At 44.4% G+C, this 21,298-nt stretch overlaps 1 protein-coding gene across 1 annotated transcript in view; it reads left to right on the forward strand.

Annotated features, from left to right (window-relative positions):
* Positions 1-21,298, forward strand: part of LOC131260641 (basement membrane-specific heparan sulfate proteoglycan core protein) — a 102,744-nt gene that overhangs the window by 63,245 nt on the left and 18,201 nt on the right. Inside the window, exons 8-32 of the mRNA XM_058262413.1 lie at positions 6,433-6,531; positions 6,604-6,726; positions 8,810-8,926; positions 10,229-10,336; positions 10,569-10,717; positions 10,910-11,027; positions 11,502-11,615; positions 12,211-12,349; positions 12,722-12,807; positions 13,227-13,361; positions 13,700-13,839; positions 13,913-14,015; positions 15,105-15,209; positions 15,280-15,390; positions 15,560-15,670; positions 15,940-16,050; positions 16,247-16,261; positions 16,749-16,820; positions 17,064-17,078; positions 18,172-18,305; positions 18,378-18,471; positions 18,892-19,269; positions 19,345-19,751; positions 19,829-20,113; positions 20,291-21,258. Of these exons, the coding sequence (XP_058118396.1) occupies positions 6,433-6,531; positions 6,604-6,726; positions 8,810-8,926; positions 10,229-10,336; positions 10,569-10,717; positions 10,910-11,027; positions 11,502-11,615; positions 12,211-12,349; positions 12,722-12,807; positions 13,227-13,361; positions 13,700-13,839; positions 13,913-14,015; positions 15,105-15,209; positions 15,280-15,390; positions 15,560-15,670; positions 15,940-16,050; positions 16,247-16,261; positions 16,749-16,820; positions 17,064-17,078; positions 18,172-18,305; positions 18,378-18,471; positions 18,892-19,269; positions 19,345-19,751; positions 19,829-20,113; positions 20,291-21,258 (4,237 nt within the window). The remainder of the gene's footprint in view (positions 1-6,432; positions 6,532-6,603; positions 6,727-8,809; positions 8,927-10,228; positions 10,337-10,568; positions 10,718-10,909; positions 11,028-11,501; positions 11,616-12,210; positions 12,350-12,721; positions 12,808-13,226; positions 13,362-13,699; positions 13,840-13,912; positions 14,016-15,104; positions 15,210-15,279; positions 15,391-15,559; positions 15,671-15,939; positions 16,051-16,246; positions 16,262-16,748; positions 16,821-17,063; positions 17,079-18,171; positions 18,306-18,377; positions 18,472-18,891; positions 19,270-19,344; positions 19,752-19,828; positions 20,114-20,290; positions 21,259-21,298) is intronic.

Genomic DNA, 21,298 nt, shown 5'->3' on the forward strand with positions numbered 1-21,298 from the left:
TTCCAAATGAAAGTGGAAAACTTGGAAACATAGAAATCCAGTGAGTTGGTGAAAATGGAAACTGAAGAGTAGCGGGACAAGCACGGGATACGATGGGCAAAGCGAACGATACAAATGATACCGAACCCTTCCGAGGCAGCGAGATAATAGACATCTTGCACCCCACGGCCTTCGGGAGAGTAGGAGTGGAAATGGAAAACCCAACTGCATTTATACACCTGTTCGAAGTGACGCGAAGGGCCGAGCAAGTCACGGACCCAGTCACGTATTTAATAGAAAAATGTGGCCCACGGGGGGAAAATTTTGTTGGAAAAAGACCCCTTTCCTTTCGTGCGACGAACCGAAGGTGATGTTGTGTCTGTCGAGTCTGTTGTGCCAACAATAATGATCTAATATTTATTCCATTCTTTGCCGAGAATGCCTCTGCAGTGACGACAAGTTTGACGTTAGTTTTCCTTTCCTATCCATTTGCTTTGGGTGAAACGAAAAGGAGAAGGAAAAAAACACCGGAAAACACCCAACCGAGGAAAAAGTTTATCCAATTACTTGCTCCACAGGCGAGCCAACTTAAACTACATCAAATCAGGAAAACGATTTTGTGCATTTTTATTGTCGTCATCTACATCTTATCGAAATCTTGTATCCAAGTAAGATTAATTTAAAACAAACAGTATGCTGAACATGCTACTAATTCTATGGTCTTGATTTATTTTTATTTACTTCGCAACCACGAGTGCCCCGCTGATGTTTTTCCTTTTTTCCTAACCTTCCCTCAACCACTTTCCCCTTTTCCACCGTCCAGCAAGGTAAGCAAGATGAATGGTGCTGGATGTCTAGACAATTTAGGCAAAACCACCTGCAATCCGATTAGTAAACAATAAATAATATTCCCTTCTTGCCCACCGTTGGGGCACTCCCCGTCCTCCCTCAAGGAGGGAGTTTCCCTTGGTATTTGACGGCCTGATTGAAACGAATCGAATGCCACCGCTAGAAATCCGTAATCCTCCACTACAACTTGCTGATTTGTGATCGCTTTCACTCCACCACTGTTGTGGCACAAACACACACACACACACATAGCAAAAAAAAACGCACACTACCCGCCGGCCGATTAATGGCTGGGTGATTTAATGTGGCGTGCGTTTACGTTTCGTTGGCCGAGGACGAAAACCATCGCCGCCGGGGGGGGGTCGTGGAAATGAGGCATAAATAAAAACGGATCCTTCCGATTTGCATTTAGTCGTCAATAAACGGATGTATTTGATATTCTCTAAAATTGTTCACAGTCACGTTAGCGCACGTTTCGTGTCGCGCGGCTTTACCGAGTGCTGCTCATTACTGTCTCCCCGGACTCCCCCCGTCCCCCGTTCGATGGAAAACGCGTGGAAATAATGTTTGCCATCCTGACTGTGCTTTAAGTCCGCGGTCATTCATTCAATATAACATTGATTTTGTGAAGGATTCGGATGTGTATCCCTTTTGTTTTCCCCAAACTCGAAAAACAACATCGTTTACGGAAGGAGGCGCTGTTTCCTGTGATTTGTAAATGTAGACATTTGGTACAGTATTTGGGTTTTTCAAGTTCGTTTCAAGCAAGGCCTCGGGGTGGGCGAAAGGAAGGGCGAACTTGACTGCGAATATGCATAATTTCTCCGACTCGGTCGAGGAAGTAACAACTACCGCGACCGAAACCGACCAGAAGGCACCTTCAAGCGCCGAAAATAAAGTAGAATGATTATCCTTAATGCGACGTCAGATCTTCTATGATTTCGGCTTGGATGCAAGTGTAGGTTGTTAAGGAATGCGTCGTTTACAAATTCATCAAATCGTCTGGTGTCTGCTGTAGTTTAATTAAAATAAACAAAAAGTTCAAATATAAAACAATCAACTAAGGTTTATCCTGTTGGAACTAAAAGAAACCTTAATTAAATAGGAGATCAAATTTAATAATCAACACAGAGTGTCTCCTGCTTGGACGTTTTTTTCTGATTGTCAATAATTAAGTGTAGATTCAATGTGATTAGATTTAATAGTTATACAAATAACGCCGATTGAATCGCTAGTCTACAACAAGATACACCACCTTCGTCCCAGAGTCCGTGGCTTGTTTTATACGACACCTGCATCAAGTGTGTCACCCTCCGGACATTTCTGCTGCATCCTTCTGGCCGTACCAAACCTAGATCAAAGCGATTTTGCAAATGCGATAATTATTCCTCAGCCTTACGAAAAACATGGCAAAGGAAAACTGATGCCCTACGCGGACAGAGAGATAGACGGTAAAATCTGCTCTTCCATCCGTTTTCTGCTGCCGGTTGTGATATATATTTTTAGTCTCTTAAAGGGTCGGGAATGGAGTTCCTGTTTCTTCAGCAGTCAAAGAGTGTCCAAAGGGAAGGATAGGAATTTCACGTACACGTAGCTGAGCCGCCGCGCTGGTATGTGCACTCCACGGGGAAAGATGATGAATCGTCAAAAAATCGGAGAAGTCTCACATCAAAACCTCGAACGGCGGCAAGTTGGTTCGCTTCAAACCAGGCTACTTTCGCTGATGACCGCACAAAGCGCTCCAAGCCTGGTCTAGCAGTGCTTGCAGAAATGGTAGAAACCTACCCGAGTCCTCGCGGGAGATGGTGGAGATTCCGAGAACTGTCCCGAAGCCACTCCACACTCTGGAGTGCGCATTCCATCGCAAGCCGTTTACCAAAAGCTAAATGGGGCCGCTTGCAGCTTTGGTAACGGTGTACGGCGCACTCCACCGGAGTTTGTTTGCACTTTTGAGGACTCACGTCAGAAGTCTGCTTGAAAGATCCCGAACAGAAAATGTTCTCCCGACGGCGCGTTACGGTACTTTATCGATGTCTACCAGCTAAATCATCAAATACTAAGATATCAGTTCAGTGTTTACTGCGCGATTATTAAATCCAAGCGAAATCTGGCACCCCTATCGATTAAACGGTAATCTTTTTGGCTCTTTTGCACCAAAGAAACGAAAATTCGGACATTGAACTTGAATCCCAAAAATAATAAACAAACGTGCCCTCCCAGGCACACCGATTTTTCCAACCGGTTCGGTTCGACCAAACCACCAAACAAAACATTGCCACCCTTGACAACCACGACTGGCGGGGTGACAATAGCTTCGGAAGGTGGATTGTTTTCTCCATGTCATGCTTCAAGTAGCTACCTTCCCTCTCCCACTGGAACATTGGCTTTTATAGACTTCATTACGTTCATTAGCTTGTTCTGTCAGGGATGTTTTGCAATATCCTGTCTTAATTCATTGCTTTCTGCGGAAATATTTTCAATTTAAATTAGTTTGCAACACTCTAGTGCTCATCAAATGCATACGTTGAGAGGTTCTTTTAATTAATAACGTAGAAACACATTAACAGCAAACATTATGTTTGCTTCCTGTCGGAAACACTCCATCGACCACATTGTGCATCCCAGATGTGTCATCGTGTCTGGACCGGACTAACCGGTAGAGGAGGAGCAATTTGTTGTTTTTTCCAGCGTAAAAAATAGACAAACACGTACGGAAGCTGCTTCCTAGTGTTCTGCTGTTCTGCAGGAACTGCAGCCGAACCAAACGAAACTCGACGCCACGAAAGCCCCTCTAATTGATCAAAAAGTTTAGTGAGCACCAACAACGGGTACGATTTGTTGCGTCAAACAATATCGCATTACAGTTTGCCGGCAATACATGCTGGAGCTCGAGCAGCGAAAAGTTTGCAAGAGAAGGAAAATGCCAACAGTATTTGGAAATGGATTACCCGAAACGCGGACACAGGATAGGATGAGGGATAGCTTGGTTCACATGAAAACAAAAAATAAACAAGCGGGCTCAGGAGATTCAAAAAGGAGTTTCACGTGGATGGTGTCTGGGCTGGTGTGTGTGTAGGTGATTTTTTGTTCTTTTATGCTTGATTGAATTACACCGCTACAAGAATTGTTGTTTGCTCTGTATTTATCTAATGCTCGTCATGTTACCGAGCCGGGCTCAGGTCCCGATGTCGGTAGTTGTAGTTTTCCTGCCGATGCAATGCGAGTTGACTTCAGCTCGAGGTTGAAACGGGATACACGCCAACATGCTGGGATACTACGACCAACCCGGTCGGTTCTACTCGCCATCAAAATGCTCCTTCGCTCGGCTAGGAATGTTTCCGGGAAATGTTGCTCGGAGTTTACAGCCAGAGAGGACCGAAAAGTTGATCCCAATTTCTGCCCGATCCTATTGCATATCCCAGCACTCGCAGCACCCAACAGGTGGATGGGCACACCTTCTTAGCGGTGCAAAAACACACGGCGGAATGCCCACCCTCGTTCGCTTTCCGGTTTTCCGTTCGGAAGCAGCAAAGTATGGCCGGGGTTTCATGGGTTTTAACTGGCCATCGATTAAACAGGCCGGCGAAACGAAGGTGAAGCGATACAGTCCATGGTTCACGCGAACACTCTATATCTGGATCTACGGGTCGACGGCACTCGGACTCACTCGCCGCGTCGGACAGGAAGCAGCAACAGTGCTTAACATCAAAAATGGGGCCTTCTTCGTAAGGCCGTAGACGAAAGCATGCTTCCGTTGCGATGGAAGCCGACGATGCTGAACTCGAGACCCTCTATTGCGGAAAAGGAGGAAAATCAAAACATGTTTTCTTCCTTGATTCGTGCGATGCATACACGTTATGGTGTTACCGGTTTCCAAAAAAACAGTGATGTAGTCTTTTTATCCAACTTCTGAACGAAAGAAAAAAAGGGTCAAACATAAGGAAAAGTAGGGATTGGGCTCATCCCATCCAGCATATGCATCTGGGGCTTATGGAAATGCACCAACGATAGAACAACAGACCTCACCCTACGAAAAAAAGGCCACACAGTATGAAGGGACAGGATTGGGGGAAATAGTGCCACCGTCACTTTGAAGGCTGGAAGTTCAAGCACTACAACTGCTCGATTCAAGGATGTAGAAGAGGTAGTTCAACTGCTCTCAATCACATGTTCAAACACACCCACAAACGCACCCACATCCCAGAAGGATGTCAAACTGCGCTCGAACTGTGGTACCGAAAATGTTTGACCCGGCACGCGAACACCGGGAAAGCGAGTGAAAGATAACGCGCGGATCAGATATCAATGGTGACGGACCAAGCACGGGATAGGATAGGATAGTGCCGGATCTAGCAAATGGATGAACATCGAATTGCCCCAACGAGTGGTTCCAACCTGCACGTACCCATACACACTTTACAACTCTCCGGTAAAAAGGCCGTCAGAGCTCTCGAAAGTTTCGGTTTTTGGTCCTGGCGTAGTATCCGGCGAGAGGTCGCCCCAAGCAGCCAGCATAGCACTTGACCGTTTTTGGTTGGCCTTCGGCCGGGGCAAGGCGGGCTGCACCTGTCAGGCAGCTGTCACTGGAGCGACGAATCGCCAAATAACGTGTGATGGAATCAATCTAACCGATCGGGTGACAAGTGTAATTGAAGCAGCTCTGTCGATTTTTCCATTTGCAGTTCGCTAAATCTAAACCTAAAGCCATTTATTCGCAGCATCCCTGTATTCATCATACAAACTCCGATGTTTGGTTCTACGAAACCTCGCTTAATTCGGGTTGGAAACTACAACTCATGATAATGGTATGCAATCATGCAGTGGAAACATATGTTTCTAAGAATGTAATCCTACGTATCCTACGTAGTAACTACACGAAGCCCCCGTGTCAAAGTTATTTTACGATACCGAATACTCATGCTTTCGCAGTATTTGACATCGCCAATTCCAGGGGCTCGCTCCCTTGGTGGGTTAAGGTAGTTGCGGATGGGATCAGTGCTCCAATTAGCGACAATTAGCGCATTGAGTCGCTGCGCCGAACTTGCCCTTCGAGAAATATTGGGTCAAGAGTGTTGCAATAAAAGCTGATGGTCATCCATCGCACGGTGGATGTGATGATGTAATAATGTGCGCCGATGAGCTAGACAAATAGAGGTTACTTTCGATGCACTTCTCTTCCTATGAAAAAAGATGTTGGTGAGGTAAAACTGGCGCCAAAAAATGTATTTTACCATCCAATGGTTTGTCGTGTTAATTTAAAACACTAGACTTTGGATAGAATCATCACAAACCGTTTCTTGCTCACTATTTTCTAACATTCTTTGGTTTTCCGTGAGTATTATTTTGTATTTTGCTACAACTTTGCTACAAAAATGCACTCGGGAAGTTTATCAAACATCTCTTTTGCTGCTGATGGTTGTTGCATCCTGTGGTTCGTTTGGGCAAGAAAAGCGAAAAACAAATTGTCAAAGACTTACTAATATTTTTCACCTGGAGACACCCATTTTTTTATTCAATTTTACAAATGATTGAGTGGTGGAAAAATTGTTTTCATTTTTGGTTAATTAACTTCCTTCTTCCATCTCCTTGCAGTATGTGATGTAGAGGCGGAGTTCATGTGCCGCGATGGCACCTGCATTGACAGGGATCGACAGTGCGACAATATACCCGACTGTCGGGACGGCGATGACGAATATGATTGCGGTAAGTCTACACAAATTCATCCAAAGCGATGGTAAAACCATAAACAACATTTTCCACCGACTCCGATTCAAGAACCTGACTGCGATCCGGTGTTGGAGTTCCTTTGCGAAGCGGACAACACTTGCATTCCTCGCGAAAACGTTTGCGATGGCTCGTCACAGTGCAACGACGGGGCCGACGAACGCGACTGCTCAGGTAAGGGAACAGATCTTCAGGCGAACAAAGGTTACCCTTTACAGTACAAAAAGCATTCAGGAAATCGCATCTGCTTCGGAAAAACTGATCGTCGATCAAATTTCGGTCCCATTGGACTGGAGTTCCCATGAGAAATGAAATGAGACCGAGTGTTGTCAATCCTATTCTACGGACACGCACAAATATCTGCCCCCTTCTTTCTCGCCCCGCATGCCGCGCTAAACGGGAACTGTCCGGGATTGCCTACAAGGAAAGGGCCGGCAAGCGAGGTTCTGTCCGCTGGGGAAGTTCACGTGCGGCGACCGGTCGTGCGTGTCGATCCTGGCCCGGTGCGACGGCAAAGTCGACTGCCCGCGCGATCAGGCCGATGAGGACGAGTGTCGTAGGTTCCTTTTCCTAATTTCCTTTGATCTGTTTGTTAAGGGAACTTTTCGTTTTTCGTTGGAATCTGGAAAAGATTTCTTCGACCTTTTGTTCCTTTAGTTTATTTTCAAAACAATTGGCAATTTTAATCGATGTTAAAGCTCACGTTAAGATTTTTCTCTGCGAGCTCTATTTGTTTATGTTTATATATTTTGTTTTTGGGTTTGCCCAAGCAAACTTTTTACACTCCTTTTTGTTTGTCAACACTGAGAGATAATGCCAGTGTAACAGTTGTTCGTAATAAAAATAACTTCCTCGTTTCTCATCTATCGCACGCCTTCCTGGCCAGCGTGTCCCAAAAACACCTGGCAGTGCGACTACGGCCAGTGCATTCCGCACGAACAGAAGTGCGACGGCAACATCGACTGCCCGGACGACATTTCCGACGAACGCAACTGTCCCCGTAAGCTGCGCAGTATTTACTAACACAACCGCGGGGCCCGGAAAAGGCAAACCGGAAGGAGCCTTTCGGGGCCGTCCATTATCATTGCATTAACCACGTTGCACGTAGCGCCAGTATCAGTAGCATGTTAGGGAGTGTTAGGAAGATTGGTGCATGCTCTTCCTCGGTATATCTTTCGCTTGCCCTTTTCTATGCTCGCCATTCTCTGCATCTCTTTTTGTCATTAAAGTTTTCGTATTTCTTTTTTTTTTGCTCATTGTGTGACATAATTTTCCATTGGAATCGGTTTTCCTTCGCCTGCTGCCTTCCTCCGATGTACGGTGTGGGTTTGTGGCAGGACGTAAATTGAAACAATCAAAATCCGGCGTGGGTAATGATAGACTACGGAACATTCGGTCGTATCAATCCATCCATCCATCCGTCCGTCCGTCCGTCCGTCCATCCATCGGATAAGCCGGGTTGCAACCCCGACACGCTACTTCGCGTCACGAATTGGAAGAACGCCGGAAAATCGGCGCGGCGGGAGGTGACACGTACTGCCCCGTTCCGGGTTTCCTCGAAGTCACGAAGCCAGGGAGGTGGGGTCCTTTCGCCCGTTTACTCTGATCAATATTTAGTTCCGTGCGCCGTATCGCAACCGACCATTTCCCAACCAAAAGCCCTTTCGGTGGGCGGTTGATTTTTGAATTTTGATCCGTTCGGCTTCGCGTTTTGATTAGCTGCACAGAGGCTTTTTTAATTTTTATTTATCAATACCGGGGTTTGTTTTTGTGTATGCACACATCAGTTGTTTGGCACGCGCTATTTTCCCTCTTTTTATTGGGGAGCAAAAGCGAATCGGAGGCCAAAACGGACCCGGCCATCGAAACAAGCATTAATTGACTTTCGTGCCGAGACTAATAGGATTCCCGGCGAGTGCGTGAGCATTTAAATGCGACCGTTTGCCGGGCGGGGAAATTGATGGCCTTTCTTGACGGGTAGTTGATTTAAATTTGACTTGTGATGCGCAATGTGTGGTGTTTGATTTATCAACATTATTTATAGCGTTTATTATTTTTACAATTCCATTCCCTTCAACTTGATGAACCAGGGTAGGAGATGCGTCAAAAAATTTGCTATATGTTTCACTGGCTGAAGCAGTAGACCTTCGGGCAAAGATTTTCCCTGCTAGACAGATATGATAATTACCACAGTTTGACCACAGTAACCTTCATGCTATCCTCCATCGCTCCACTAATCCTTCACGTATTCCACCAGAACGAAACTGCACGGTCCACCAGTTCAAGTGCCGGCTGGACAATCGGTGCATTCCGCTAACGAAGCGGTGTGACCGACATTACGACTGTAACGATTACAGTGATGAGAAAAACTGCGGTAAGTGCACCATTTCTCCGTGCCGTTTCCATCCTTGCTCATTCCATACTTGACTGAACTCGCCAGAGTCGGCAAGGAAATGTGTGTCCATCCTTCCTTCATGTGACCGTTTGTCTTCTCACATCTGTTGTGTATGTGTGTGTATACATCTTCGTTGTCTTTTGTGAAGCATTTGTGAAACCATTCTGTGAATAATGAGTTCGTGAAAACATGTTGTGAGGTGTAAGGCGGCGAGAAAAAATTTTCCTTGTAAGGTCATCTCTTTTCTTTATATGTTCACTTTTCTATTTTTCCGGTGATGGTTTACGCATACATGATGTTTTATTTTATTACTTCGATCAACAAAACAACAATTGAAAAATAGTTAACGTTTATCGGGCAATTATTTCATTGACTACATCTGATTTAAATTTGAACTAATGAACACATCGGATTATTTATCAATTAATGAAGCATATTTTTAACAATAAACAGCAAAATTTGATGTCGAAACCAAGAACAAAATATACAAATAATTTTATCATTATCAATTACTTATAAATATAAAAAAAAAACTAATTAGCATAAATAGATAAACAGCATTGAACAGTTCCATCGATGGTATAGCTATGTGACTAACAAACACCCAAAACTTCTGTCAAACTAACACCAATCCCGATCATTCATCGACAACTCGTCCCCGAATGATGTTTCGACCATTGTTTTAACTTGAAATTTATGTTTCCCCACTTCAAGCCACTAATCCGTTCGATACAATGTCTCTTTCTTTCCGCGTCCTGTCGGTTGCTAACTTTGCATTTGCATGCCGCATGTTCCTCACGCATGTCTTCATCTGCCTCGCAATGGCGAAACGAAACAAAATGCCGTATGGCGCCGCGAACAATACACGAAATACGAACAAACGGCACCCTCCACGAACGCAGAGTGCTCTGCGGACCAGTTCCAGTGCGCCAACGGAGCCTGCATTGACTCTAGGCTACGCTGCGATGGATCATTCCATTGCGTCGATCGATCGGACGAGCTGGATTGCCAGTACCCAAGTATGCCCCTAGGGAACGCTTTATTTCCAGATTACGATTCGCTGACATTCAGCAGCCGAACCACGTGCTTCACAGACGGCGCCGGGATGGCTTCTTCGACGGTTTCCCGATCTATTATTTCCTTCCTTTCTTTACAAGCACATGTTTATGTTTTTATTTTTCCGCAGCATAAGTTCTGCAATATGCATTCGTGTTTAATTATTTTGGTTTTCTTTTCCTTTTTTCTTTCATTTTATTCTTTTAATTTCATTAACAGGCTTAGGATGCTTGGCCAATGAATTCACTTGCGACAACGGCCAGTGTATTCCACTCCAGAGACGGTGCGACAACCGAGTCGACTGTAGCGATCAAAGCGATGAGAGAAACTGCGGTAAGTGACGCTAGGGAAAACTTGTGCAGAAAACTTGACGAACTCTCTCAATCGTGGTTAGATCCCATCTAAACTCAATTTTCTGAGATGGAAACATGCAAGCGTGAAAATGCAATGTCCAAATGAGAAAGCGTATTACCTCATGCAGACAACTCATATTGTGTGGTTTTCAAACCAACTCTTTCGTTATAATTTTTTCTTGCCCCGTATCATTTTATGTTGCCCTGTTTAGATGTTTGCTCGGAGAACCAGTTCACTTGTGGCAACGGGCGGTGTATTCCGTTGGACGAGGTCTGCAACACCTACAACGACTGTGGCGATAACACGGACGAAGCGGCGGACAGATGTGAAGAATTTGACGGCACGTGCCAGCCAGATCAGGTTAGGGTTTGTCGCTTGGGCCGACATTGACATTTCGGACAACATTCGGGAATTGTTTTCCCAATGTTCGACTGATTTGCTTGTTTATCGTTTTACTGATCGCGTTTTGTTTTCTTTATTTTCTTTATGCCGTTATACTTCATTTCATTCTTCGGTTGTCACCACCATTGCTCTTAATCGTTCAAATCTTAGTTCACCTGTTACGATGGTGATTGCGTTTCGATGCTGGTTCGTTGCGATGGTCGCCGCGATTGTCGTGATGGTACTGATGAGGATGACTGTCCTGGTAAGTGTCAAACGTTTCAACGTGGTTCGTAGGTGAAACCGTTCCAGAACTCACATGGTTAGAAGGCGAATGTCCAATCCGTCCATCGAAAAACTCGTGCATTTGAAACAGTGTGCCATACATATGATGCTTATGTCCTGCTTAGAGAATGCTCCGTGTTCATTTAGAATGTTTAATGTTGTTCCGTAATGCATACCCCCAGGCCTCGTTATGTGTGTAGAAGTGTGTTCCGGTTTGTCCATGCATATTCTCCATGTTGACTATGCTTAGCTTGTTATAAGTGTTACGAATGATATGACGGAAAACCTCCATAAGACTATCAAACGCGTACTATTTCCACCGCGATTGCAACCAAAAAATCCCATCGAAGGATGCCCGTTGAAATTTTACTTCGATCAACCGATAGGCTCAACTTATGAGGAGCTCGAAAAATTACTCGGATTGGCTCCGGCATATTTATTTTAATTTAATTTAATTTTTTGTTCAAATTAGGACCAGTTAGATGTGGCGTGAACCAATTCGAATGTGATGACGGCATTTGCATTGCGAGTTACAAGAAGTGCAACGGTATCGTCGACTGCCACGATGAATCTGACGAACTTGACTGCCCGGGTATAAGAGACTTTCATTATAAATTAAACTTTTTAAGTCCACTGATTAACTTTCCTACGGGGAGGGGGTTAGTAACCTTCGCCACTCTTACTTTGACCTTTAACCGGTTTCCACTCGGTGGAAAGTTTTGGGATAGAAGTTCTTTACTTTGTTACCGCCGCGCAATGTGACTAAGCGCTTCCTAAGCTGTGCATGTTCCTACTAACGCAAATTCACGCAATGTTGAGCAAAAACATCTACCATTAATTCAATTGACAAGGTTTGTGCCTTCTCTATCGTTTTACTGTAATGTTTTGCAGAAACGTAATAGACTTGAATGCCTGGCTAAACCCAATCATTTTTATTTTTTCAAATGTATTAACAAATGCAACAATTTCCCATCGTCTATCTCTTCCTAATGATCATAATCACTTGCTCAACTAATCATTTGGCAATTATGTCTATTTGCCGGAAGCAGTTTATTTTATCCGCCTCTGGTCGATAAGATCGTGTGTGGTTACAACGAGTGAAGAAAGCAACTAATTGAGGAACATAATACAACTAAGTCACACAAATCAACAGATTTTGACCCCCACTATTTCCCCTTCCCCCTCAGACTCCACAGACTGTAGCTCAAACGAGTACTCGTGCGATGGCCAGTGCCACGAGATGAAAGTGTTTTGCAATGGCATCGCCGAATGTGAGGATGGTTCTGACGAGGCGGTTTGCATTACCTGCCAAGGTGATGCCTTTCAGTAAGTGTGTTTGCAGCGTGTCCGTTTCGGTCCTGCTGGCCAGCATTCAAATCTATCCAAAACATTCACATACACAGCCCACAGCAAGGATGTGTATCTGTTATTTGGATTTAATCTCACATAGCGTTTAAAACAATTGGAAAAAACAGGATACGGATGACGTATCCCTCAGCTGGCAGTATGCCCGACCGGTGTGATTTTCCTCAGTTTGGTCTATTCACTTTCTCCCTTTCTCTCTCTTTCTTTGTTTCTCCCCGGGACTCTATGGCTGTAAAAAAAAAAAACTATTCCATCGTCACGTGTATATATGTACATTTGTATTCCTTGCACCCTTTTCGTTCAACATCCTTTCATTGCGCACGTTGTAAATAGTTGCAACAACAACAAATGCATACTTCCGGAGTACCGTTGCGACGGCCAGCTGCACTGTAGTGACGCTAGTGACGAACATGGATGTAGTAAGTGTTGCACAAATTGTAGTTTGAATAGTTTGCTTCATTGTGCTTTACTAATCTCGCAAATTTGGTGTGTATTAGTGTGTGTGTGAAAATAAACTAAAAAATGGGTGCGTAGTTTTGATGTTTCTGGTCGGTTCTGGTAGTAAGTGCTAGTGACCATATGTTCACGTTTTACGTACTGGAGGCGATTATAATATGATCGTGAGTTTTCCAAACTCTACAATCACCTCCTTTTTCATAATATATGACTACGAGATAGCAAGAGCTTATAAATGCTTGCTTTCTTACTAACATAGTTTACAACTGGTAACTTCCTATATGTGTCATTTCATCATCGCGCCGTTCCATTTGCTTTTCTTTCCCACCACAAAAAAAAACAAACATCCACGAAACCCGCCGGCTTCCATCCCGCTCGCCAGACCCAACCGAAAACTGTCGATCGGACGAGTTCCGATGCAAAAATGGTGTCTGCATAAACCTTGAGTTTCGCTGCGACAAAACGCCCCAGGACTGTTTGGACAACTCGGACGAGGAAAACTGTCCCCCGGACGAAGGTAGGTGGAACAAAAGGGTGATGCAATAAGCTTAACGTCATGGGTTATTCCGGAAACATTGGACCCATCCGATCAACCGTTGGATTCTGCGCGGATTCGACGGAACAGGGAAGTAAGCTTGTAGCACTAGCTTACTAGCTATTTGTCAATAACCGCAATAGATATGATACAGTTTTTCAGTTAAGATTTGGCTTGCTTTTTGAAAAAAAACAAACATGCACAAGATCATCGTCAAACACAGAAAAGTTTAATTGAATGAATCTACTAAGCAGGAACTATGCACGGCTCAATCTGGAGTGTAATTAAATTCCACGTTCTTTACCGTTTTCTACTTGAAGTACTTCCGACAGAAAACTGCCGAGCGGACGAATTCTTCTGCGACGGTCGGTGCATCGCTCTTGATAGGCAATGTGACGGTCGTCGGGACTGCAACGATGGTATGGACGAGTATGATTGTCCACCGCCACCGCCGATTGCTGTAAGTACAGATCTGGAAGCGCGTCTCTGTTCCTCTTCCCTAAATCCATATTTTTGTTGTTGTTTTTCTCCAGCGATGTGAAGAGCACCAATGTCCAGATGGATCATGCTTCCGGAATTCGCAGCGTTGCGACGGTAGACGCGACTGTCCCGATGGATACGACGAGGCAGGATGTCGTAAGTTATCTTGTTTGTCCTTCCAAAGGTTTCAATTGAAACCAATCATTTGCATCGACTACAACTCCAACCGCTATGGCTGAGTAACACTCCGTTCTTCCATGTTTTCTAAAAAGCGACTGAAGTTCCTTCACTAAACATTTGTTCCCTATTTCCTTGATGATCCATCACCTTTTCTCCTTACACTTATTTCCCTGCACAAATGACACTCAGTTTACGTGTACTATTATGCTAATGTGTGTGACTGGTCGTTTTTGTGGGTGTAACATTTAATCGCTACTACTACTAATCTTGCACCTGGCTTCTGAAACTCTCTTCACTAATGCACCACTTGCGCACCACCACAAAAGGCACCTGCAATGCGACCGAATTCACCTGCTTAGATGGGCACCTTTGCATAGACGCCTCGCTGCGGTGTGACAGCATCTACGACTGCAAAGATTTCTCCGACGAGCAGAACTGTTTCGGTTAATAGTAGTACCTTCACAGTTTCTAAACATTGTTTCTTTTCTGTCGTGTTTCGTTTTGTTTGGAAATCTGTGTGTCCTCTTCATAATGAGAAGTTGTTTTGCATATCTCTTTTATCTTTTTCCCCTTCTACTTTTATAATCCCATGTGTGTTCTTTTCTAGCATGATTTAATTATGTTAGATGCCTTATTCAATCCAAAATCACTTACTATATTTTCGTTTCCTGGATGTTGATATCTCCTTTTCAAAGATCATGAAATATAACGTTTATCTGAATTATCGAAAATTACTTAGCTTTAATTATTTCTTCACCTTTGTATTTCAATTCTTAATTTTTTTCATCAAATTTCTTGAAAAATTAACTTTAAACTTGGTTTATACTTTTTCCCACAAAAGGTTTTCATGAACTGTGAACCTTCACAAGAACTTGGTTTAGGCATGTGCTCATAAAATTCCAAACCGCAAAAATTAGTGCATGGTAAAAACAATTTGATCCTCCTGAATATAGATTTCGAAAATTTTTGCTTAGTTTCAATTTTTATCTTATGTTTTTAAATCAATAACTACATCCGAGAAAATCCTAACTCCAATGTCCGCAATAAACGATGTATCCTTTCCAGCCTGCCGATCGGATGAATTCACCTGCGGTGATGGTCGGTGCATCTCAAGGGCGCAGCTGTGCGACAGACGTTCCGATTGCAGTGATGGATCGGATGAACGAAACTGTAAGACGACCATTCCAAGTAAACTAATAGTGAACATCTTTAGTGACCTTCTCGTGTCCTTTCTTGACAGGTTCTTGTGCTCGAGGTGAATTCCGCTGCGGAACTGGGCAGTGCATTGAACAATCACGCTTCTGCGATCAGCGCATCGATTGCTCGGACGGATCGGACGAAAGAGATTGCAGTAAGTTTTCCCTAGTTTGATCGGAAAAATAGGAAAAGGGATGCTCCTCAAATTCACCGCATCTATTTATAATTTTATTTTCTTTTCGTTTCACGTAAATCTTTCATTTACTTCCCTTTATTTTCACCGCAAATCTCCATTATTATGTTTTCTTTAGTCTACGCTCAAGCCGAATGTAGGCCGGGTGAATGGCAGTGCCGGAATGGCAACTGCATTCGAGCAACACAGCGTTGCGACGGTCGGTACGATTGCCCGGAAGCCGAAGACGAAGTCGGTTGTGGTAGGTTTCATTATTTTCTCTTATTTAACCCCGATTTTGGTGAGAGATACACCGTTTGATTGGAATTCTTCGTCTGTTATCGCTGGTCACAATATTTTGTATCATTTCCCATTTTCTATATCCACCTCCATTATCCTCTTTATTTCATGTTCGGATTCCCCCCGTTACAATTACTTTCGCTACGTCATCATAATCCTTCCATATTACGATCAAAACAATGAGTCCCACGTTGTATTACACAATAAACTACCATAATTATCCTTGCGTAGACTGCGACCGGAACGAATTCCGATGTGAAAATGGCCCTTGCATTCCCATGGCGTTGAGGTGCAACCGACAGGTTGATTGTCCGTATGATACGAGCGATGAGCTCGATTGTGGTATGTTGCACTGCGCAAATCCCAACCCTAGGCTTTGATTGACCCAATTGACACGCCCTTGGCTTTGCGTGATTTTATTTTTCTTAACAACGTTTGGTTGAGTCGAGTTGCTGGTATAACCGTTCACCGAAGATCAGTAGAACATGAATGCCAACGATGTTTACAATTTGGTTTACAATTTCCTTCCCACACAGAGTGGAAAAATTTCAAAGTTAGTCTTACATATTGCTTCATTGATACAGTGTTTGAGAAGCTGGTTTATTAACTTTGTGTTATTGAGATTTTATTTTTGGTAACTGGTTTCTCAATAAACTGCATAAGCTGAGGATGTTTTTTAATGCTAATAATTTTTGAAACAACTAAAAAAAGTTAGTACCCTGCTTTTGATTGATGATTTGGTGGGCTTTCAACAAAACACAAATTAAAGTTTACTACAAAAATACAATAATAGCTGCAGTAAACCATAAAGAAAACTTTAATTATGATAAAAACAAAACTAACTTAATAAACCGGGTTTGGATTGTTAAAGTTCCGTGTGCATTAGTTTATGCAGGAAATTAAAATTTTTATGAATGAATTAATCAACGAATTTAATCCATCAAATATCTAAATAAGGTGTTATCATCCATTAATTTTTCTACTACTATTTTAATTGATTTATGATGTTTTCCTCATTTTTTTTGCCCGCTGTCCCGAAGAAGCCGAACCACCAAGTGGCCTGACAGGATTGAACCTGAAAACCTACCCCAACCAGCAGTCGATCAAAGAGAGTAAGTATGCATGAAAGCGATTGTTTGATTAAAACAAATTCGAAAGAAGAACAGAAAACTGTGATTCTTGTATTATTTCTGCAGTGCCCGTTCCTATGCTCTGTTCTATCTTCCAACAAAAAGATAAAAAAAACGCTTCTTGTTTTTATTGATAAAAATCCTTTCCAAATACCTTTGCTATACTTTAACGCTTTCTCTTTCTATGTTTAAACGCTTCTTTAATCCAATGCTTGCAATGAAAAGTTTCAATTGTGGAGGGTAAGTTTTTCAGTAACAGTCGAGACAACAAGTGCATGTATTCTTATTAGCACTACCACGACATCATTTCCAGCACGTTCGCCATTGCATGCACTTTTCTGAACAGTTTCGTACAAAAAACAGTTTCATGTTATTCATGTACATTGAATTTACTAGACACGTTGATCTAGAAACAAGAAACTGTGCACCTCCTTGAACAAAAAGTAGAATTGAACTGTTTGTAAAATGATACAAGGCTAAACTGTTTTTAAAATGTATTTCTGTAACCTACAGGAAAACTTAAAAATTTAAACTTTCAGTATAATACAGCGTTTTACATCTCACCTAGCAACCGCGGCAGTGTATGCTGAACATCAAGAATGATAGCCTACTGTAGAGTATTTGATGTAGAATCGCAAAACCCATAAGTGGCAACAGAAACGGGTTAGTAGAAAAATCATCACTTTCTAGGATCTACCAGAATGAAAGTTGTCTCATGGATGTTTGAAGTAGAGACGACCAGTTGAAAGGTACAGGATAAGGTAGGCTATGATCGCTTTTTCGCATCAGAAAACTAGCGCGAATCACAACAATCCTCGCAAAAGTATGTTTTCGACCGGAAAGCGATTTTCCCCTACTTTTACCTGCACCCCTCGACTGGTCGTGCCTACTTCGAACATCCACACGACAACTTTCATTCTGGTAGATCCTAGAAAGTGATGGATATTCTACTTACCGGTTTGTGTTGCCACTTGTGGGTTTTGCTATTCTACATCAAATACTCTACAGTAGGCTATCATTCTTGATGTTCTACATACACTGCCCCGGTTGCTACGTGAGATGTAAAACGCTGTAAGTTCAATTTTTAGTATTGCAATACGATTAGTATGAGTTTGATTAATGTAATAGATTATCAGTAATTCATTGTTCTAAAGTCTTGCCATAAATTATACGTAATATTTACCGATAAGCAAAACACCAACACCCTTTAACTAACATATTTTACATATTCACAGTAATATTTTGTCACATACATGTATCGCAATGAGACCGATGGCAGAAAAACATTTTCTCTAGACAGACACTAAGACTATCTTTGTCCTCGAATTTTCAGGCAACGAAGTGGTCTTCCAGTGCCGTGACGAAGGTCCAATGCACGCTAAGGTGAAGTGGGTCCGCGCCAACGGTCTGCCAATGCCACAGGGAACACGCGACTTGAATGGTCGTCTGGAGATCCCCATGATTCGCGTAAGTCTTATCGGAATAACGTCGAAAGCGATGTTACTCACACGCCGTCTCCATTTATTTCGATTCCTTCAGGTCGACCATAGTGGAGAGTACATTTGCGAAGCCGTTGGATACCCATCCTCGACGCCCGGAAGCAGCAAAACAGTTTCGCTCACCGTCGAACGATGTAAGTAGGGAACACACACGGGTTAGTGAATTTGGGACGCTTAAGTTTTTACGAAATTTGGCACTGTCAAATGTATCTCTTTCTCCACGCACGCATTCACCCAGCGTGGAACATCAAGTACAGAAATCTAAGGAATTCAGCCCTGCTGTATGGCACGGTACCTCATATAGGTTTTAAATTTTTCGGAACAGGTAATCGGGCGGAAAAGATGATTACAATGCCCAGTATCTAAATTATTTCATTGTATTTCATGCTTCCTTGCTTCACGATACTGTAATTCGTGATGCTTCTAACGGAATCTGCGGTTAGTGATGACTTTTATCGATCCTCACAAGTTACAATCAGACCGTCGTAGGAACAGGAGAGGTCATTTAGCTGAGTCTGATTAATCTCTCATCGTGTAACCTTTCCTTTCGGCAGACTCCTACCAACGACCACCGACAGTGTGTGCGATGAATGAAGCAACTTGTATGAGCGGACAGTGCATCGCGAAGACGATGATCTGCGACGGCAAGCGTGACTGCAGCGATGGCTCAGATGAGACGAGTTGCGGAACGCAGCAGTGCGAACCGAACCAGTTCCGGTGCAACAACCGCAAGTGCGTCCTGAAGACGTGGCTCTGCGATGGCGAGCAGGATTGCGGTGACGGTTCGGACGAGGAGAACTGCCCCACGCAGTCCCCGGATGCACCATGCAGGCACGACGAGTACCAGTGCCGTTCGGGCCAGTGTATCCCGAAATCGTTCCAATGTGACACGCATCCTGACTGTCTTGATCAGTCGGACGAGATCGGTTGTAGTAAGTAACGCTGTCATATTCACGCCTGATGACGTTCGCCTAACATGTATCCGTCATCGTGTTATCCAATTTCAGTGGCCCCAGCTGTCATCCAACCACCACCACCAACACAAACGATCGTGGCAGGCGGTGTCCTGAACATAACTTGCCGCGCGACTGGCATCCCGGTGCCGCTGATCGTGTGGCGTCTTAACTGGGGTCACGTACCGTCCAAGTGTGTGTCCCAGAGCGACCAGGGCTTTGGACGACTAACCTGCACGGACATGCAGCCGATCGATTCGGGTGCGTACTCGTGTGAAATCATCAACTCGATGGGTACCCACTTTGTTTCACCCGACACGATCGTTATCGTGACCGGAGGAGGCCACGTCTGTCAGCAAGGCTACTTCAACAACAAGGCGCGCAACCCGGCCGACTGTATCAACTGTTTCTGCTTCGGCGTTTCCACAACTTGCAACAGTGCCGACCTGTACACGTACTCGGTAAGCGCTTCTATGCGAGCGAAATAGCTCATGCAAACAACATACTTATTCCGCAATGTGTGTGTCGTCCTTGGTAGTTGAGACCTCCCGTCTCCTCGCTGACCGTTGTCGGCGTTGAAGGTCCCTGGACTGGCCTTCGTGACCTGTTGGTCGGCGAGTTCGAGAACCACAACCTGACGGCTCAGCGGCATGGTGTGCAACTGCGCCTGACCAACTTGGTCCCAGGACGCCGGGTACCGTACTACTCACTCCCGGAGGAATACAAGGGCAATCAGCTGAAGTCGTACGGAGGTTCTATTCGATATGACGTTGAATACGACGGCAATGGACGGCCCATCAATGCCCCCGATGTGATCCTCAAGGTGAGTTTAACAAGCACTAGAAGATTCAAATGAAAGTAGGCATGAATCCAAACATGATCTTAACCAAAAGATCATTTGAACAATAAAAGCAAGCCAAATAATAAAAAGGCCTTAGCACAAATGCTTCCGTATATTTTATTGAACTCCGTTTCACATTGTACGTCTTTCCCGGAACAGGGCAATGGAGTCACACTTTATTACTGGCACAATGTATCGTTCTACCCGGACATCCGGAACAACGTGACGGTGAGTCTAGTACCAGGCAGATGGCTTCGTGCGGACCGTTCTCAGGCTACTCGTGAAGACATCATGATGCTGCTGGCCAACATCGAGAGCATCCTTATCCGCATGCAGTATGTCGACGGTGTCGAGCGCAATATCGAGCTCGTCAACATCATGATGGACTCGGCTGCGACGAACGACCGAGGTCTGGGTTCGGCTTCACTCGTCGAGGAATGTCGCTGCCCGCCCGGCTACCGAGGTCTGTCATGCGAAAGCTGTGACTATAACTTCGTGCGTCAAACCGACAGCGGACCCTGGCTTGGTCGGTGCGTCCCACGCATTGAAGAGTGTCGACCCGGATACTATGGCGATCCCAACCGCGGCATACCATGTCGGCAATGCCCCTGTCCGGTTGTGGGCGATAAGTCACGTGCCCGTTCTTGTCATCTGGACGATCGGGACAACGTTGTGTGCCGTTGTGACCGTGGCTACGCTGGTGAGCGATGCATGGAGTGTGCCGAAGGCTACGTTGGTAACCCACTCGGTGACGGATGCTTCCCGCGGCCCCCTTCGAACTGCAACACCTATGGATCGGAACGGATCGATGCGGACGGACGGTGTTACTGCAAGGAAGGTGTCGAGGGCACGTACTGTGACCGTTGCTCTGCCAGTCATTTCTACCTCCATGATAAGGGTTGTGTCGGATGTTTCTGCATGGGCGTAACGGAACAGTGCAGCAGTACCACGTGGACCCGTGACACCATCCAGGCTTCGTTCGCCGATGGTCGGTCTGGCTTCTCGCTCATTTCGGACTACACCAATCCGTCGGTTGTGGCAAACAGTCTCCCAGTGTCGAACAAAGAAATCGTGTACCGTAACTTCGGTGTGAGCGATGATACGTTCTACTGGCGTCTACCGACTCAGTACGTATTCTCCACAATCCCTGATTATCCCCACAAATTC

This window comes from Anopheles coustani, chromosome 3, assembly GCF_943734705.1.
Source record: "Anopheles coustani chromosome 3, idAnoCousDA_361_x.2, whole genome shotgun sequence".
NCBI lineage: Eukaryota > Metazoa > Arthropoda > Insecta > Diptera > Culicidae > Anopheles > Anopheles coustani.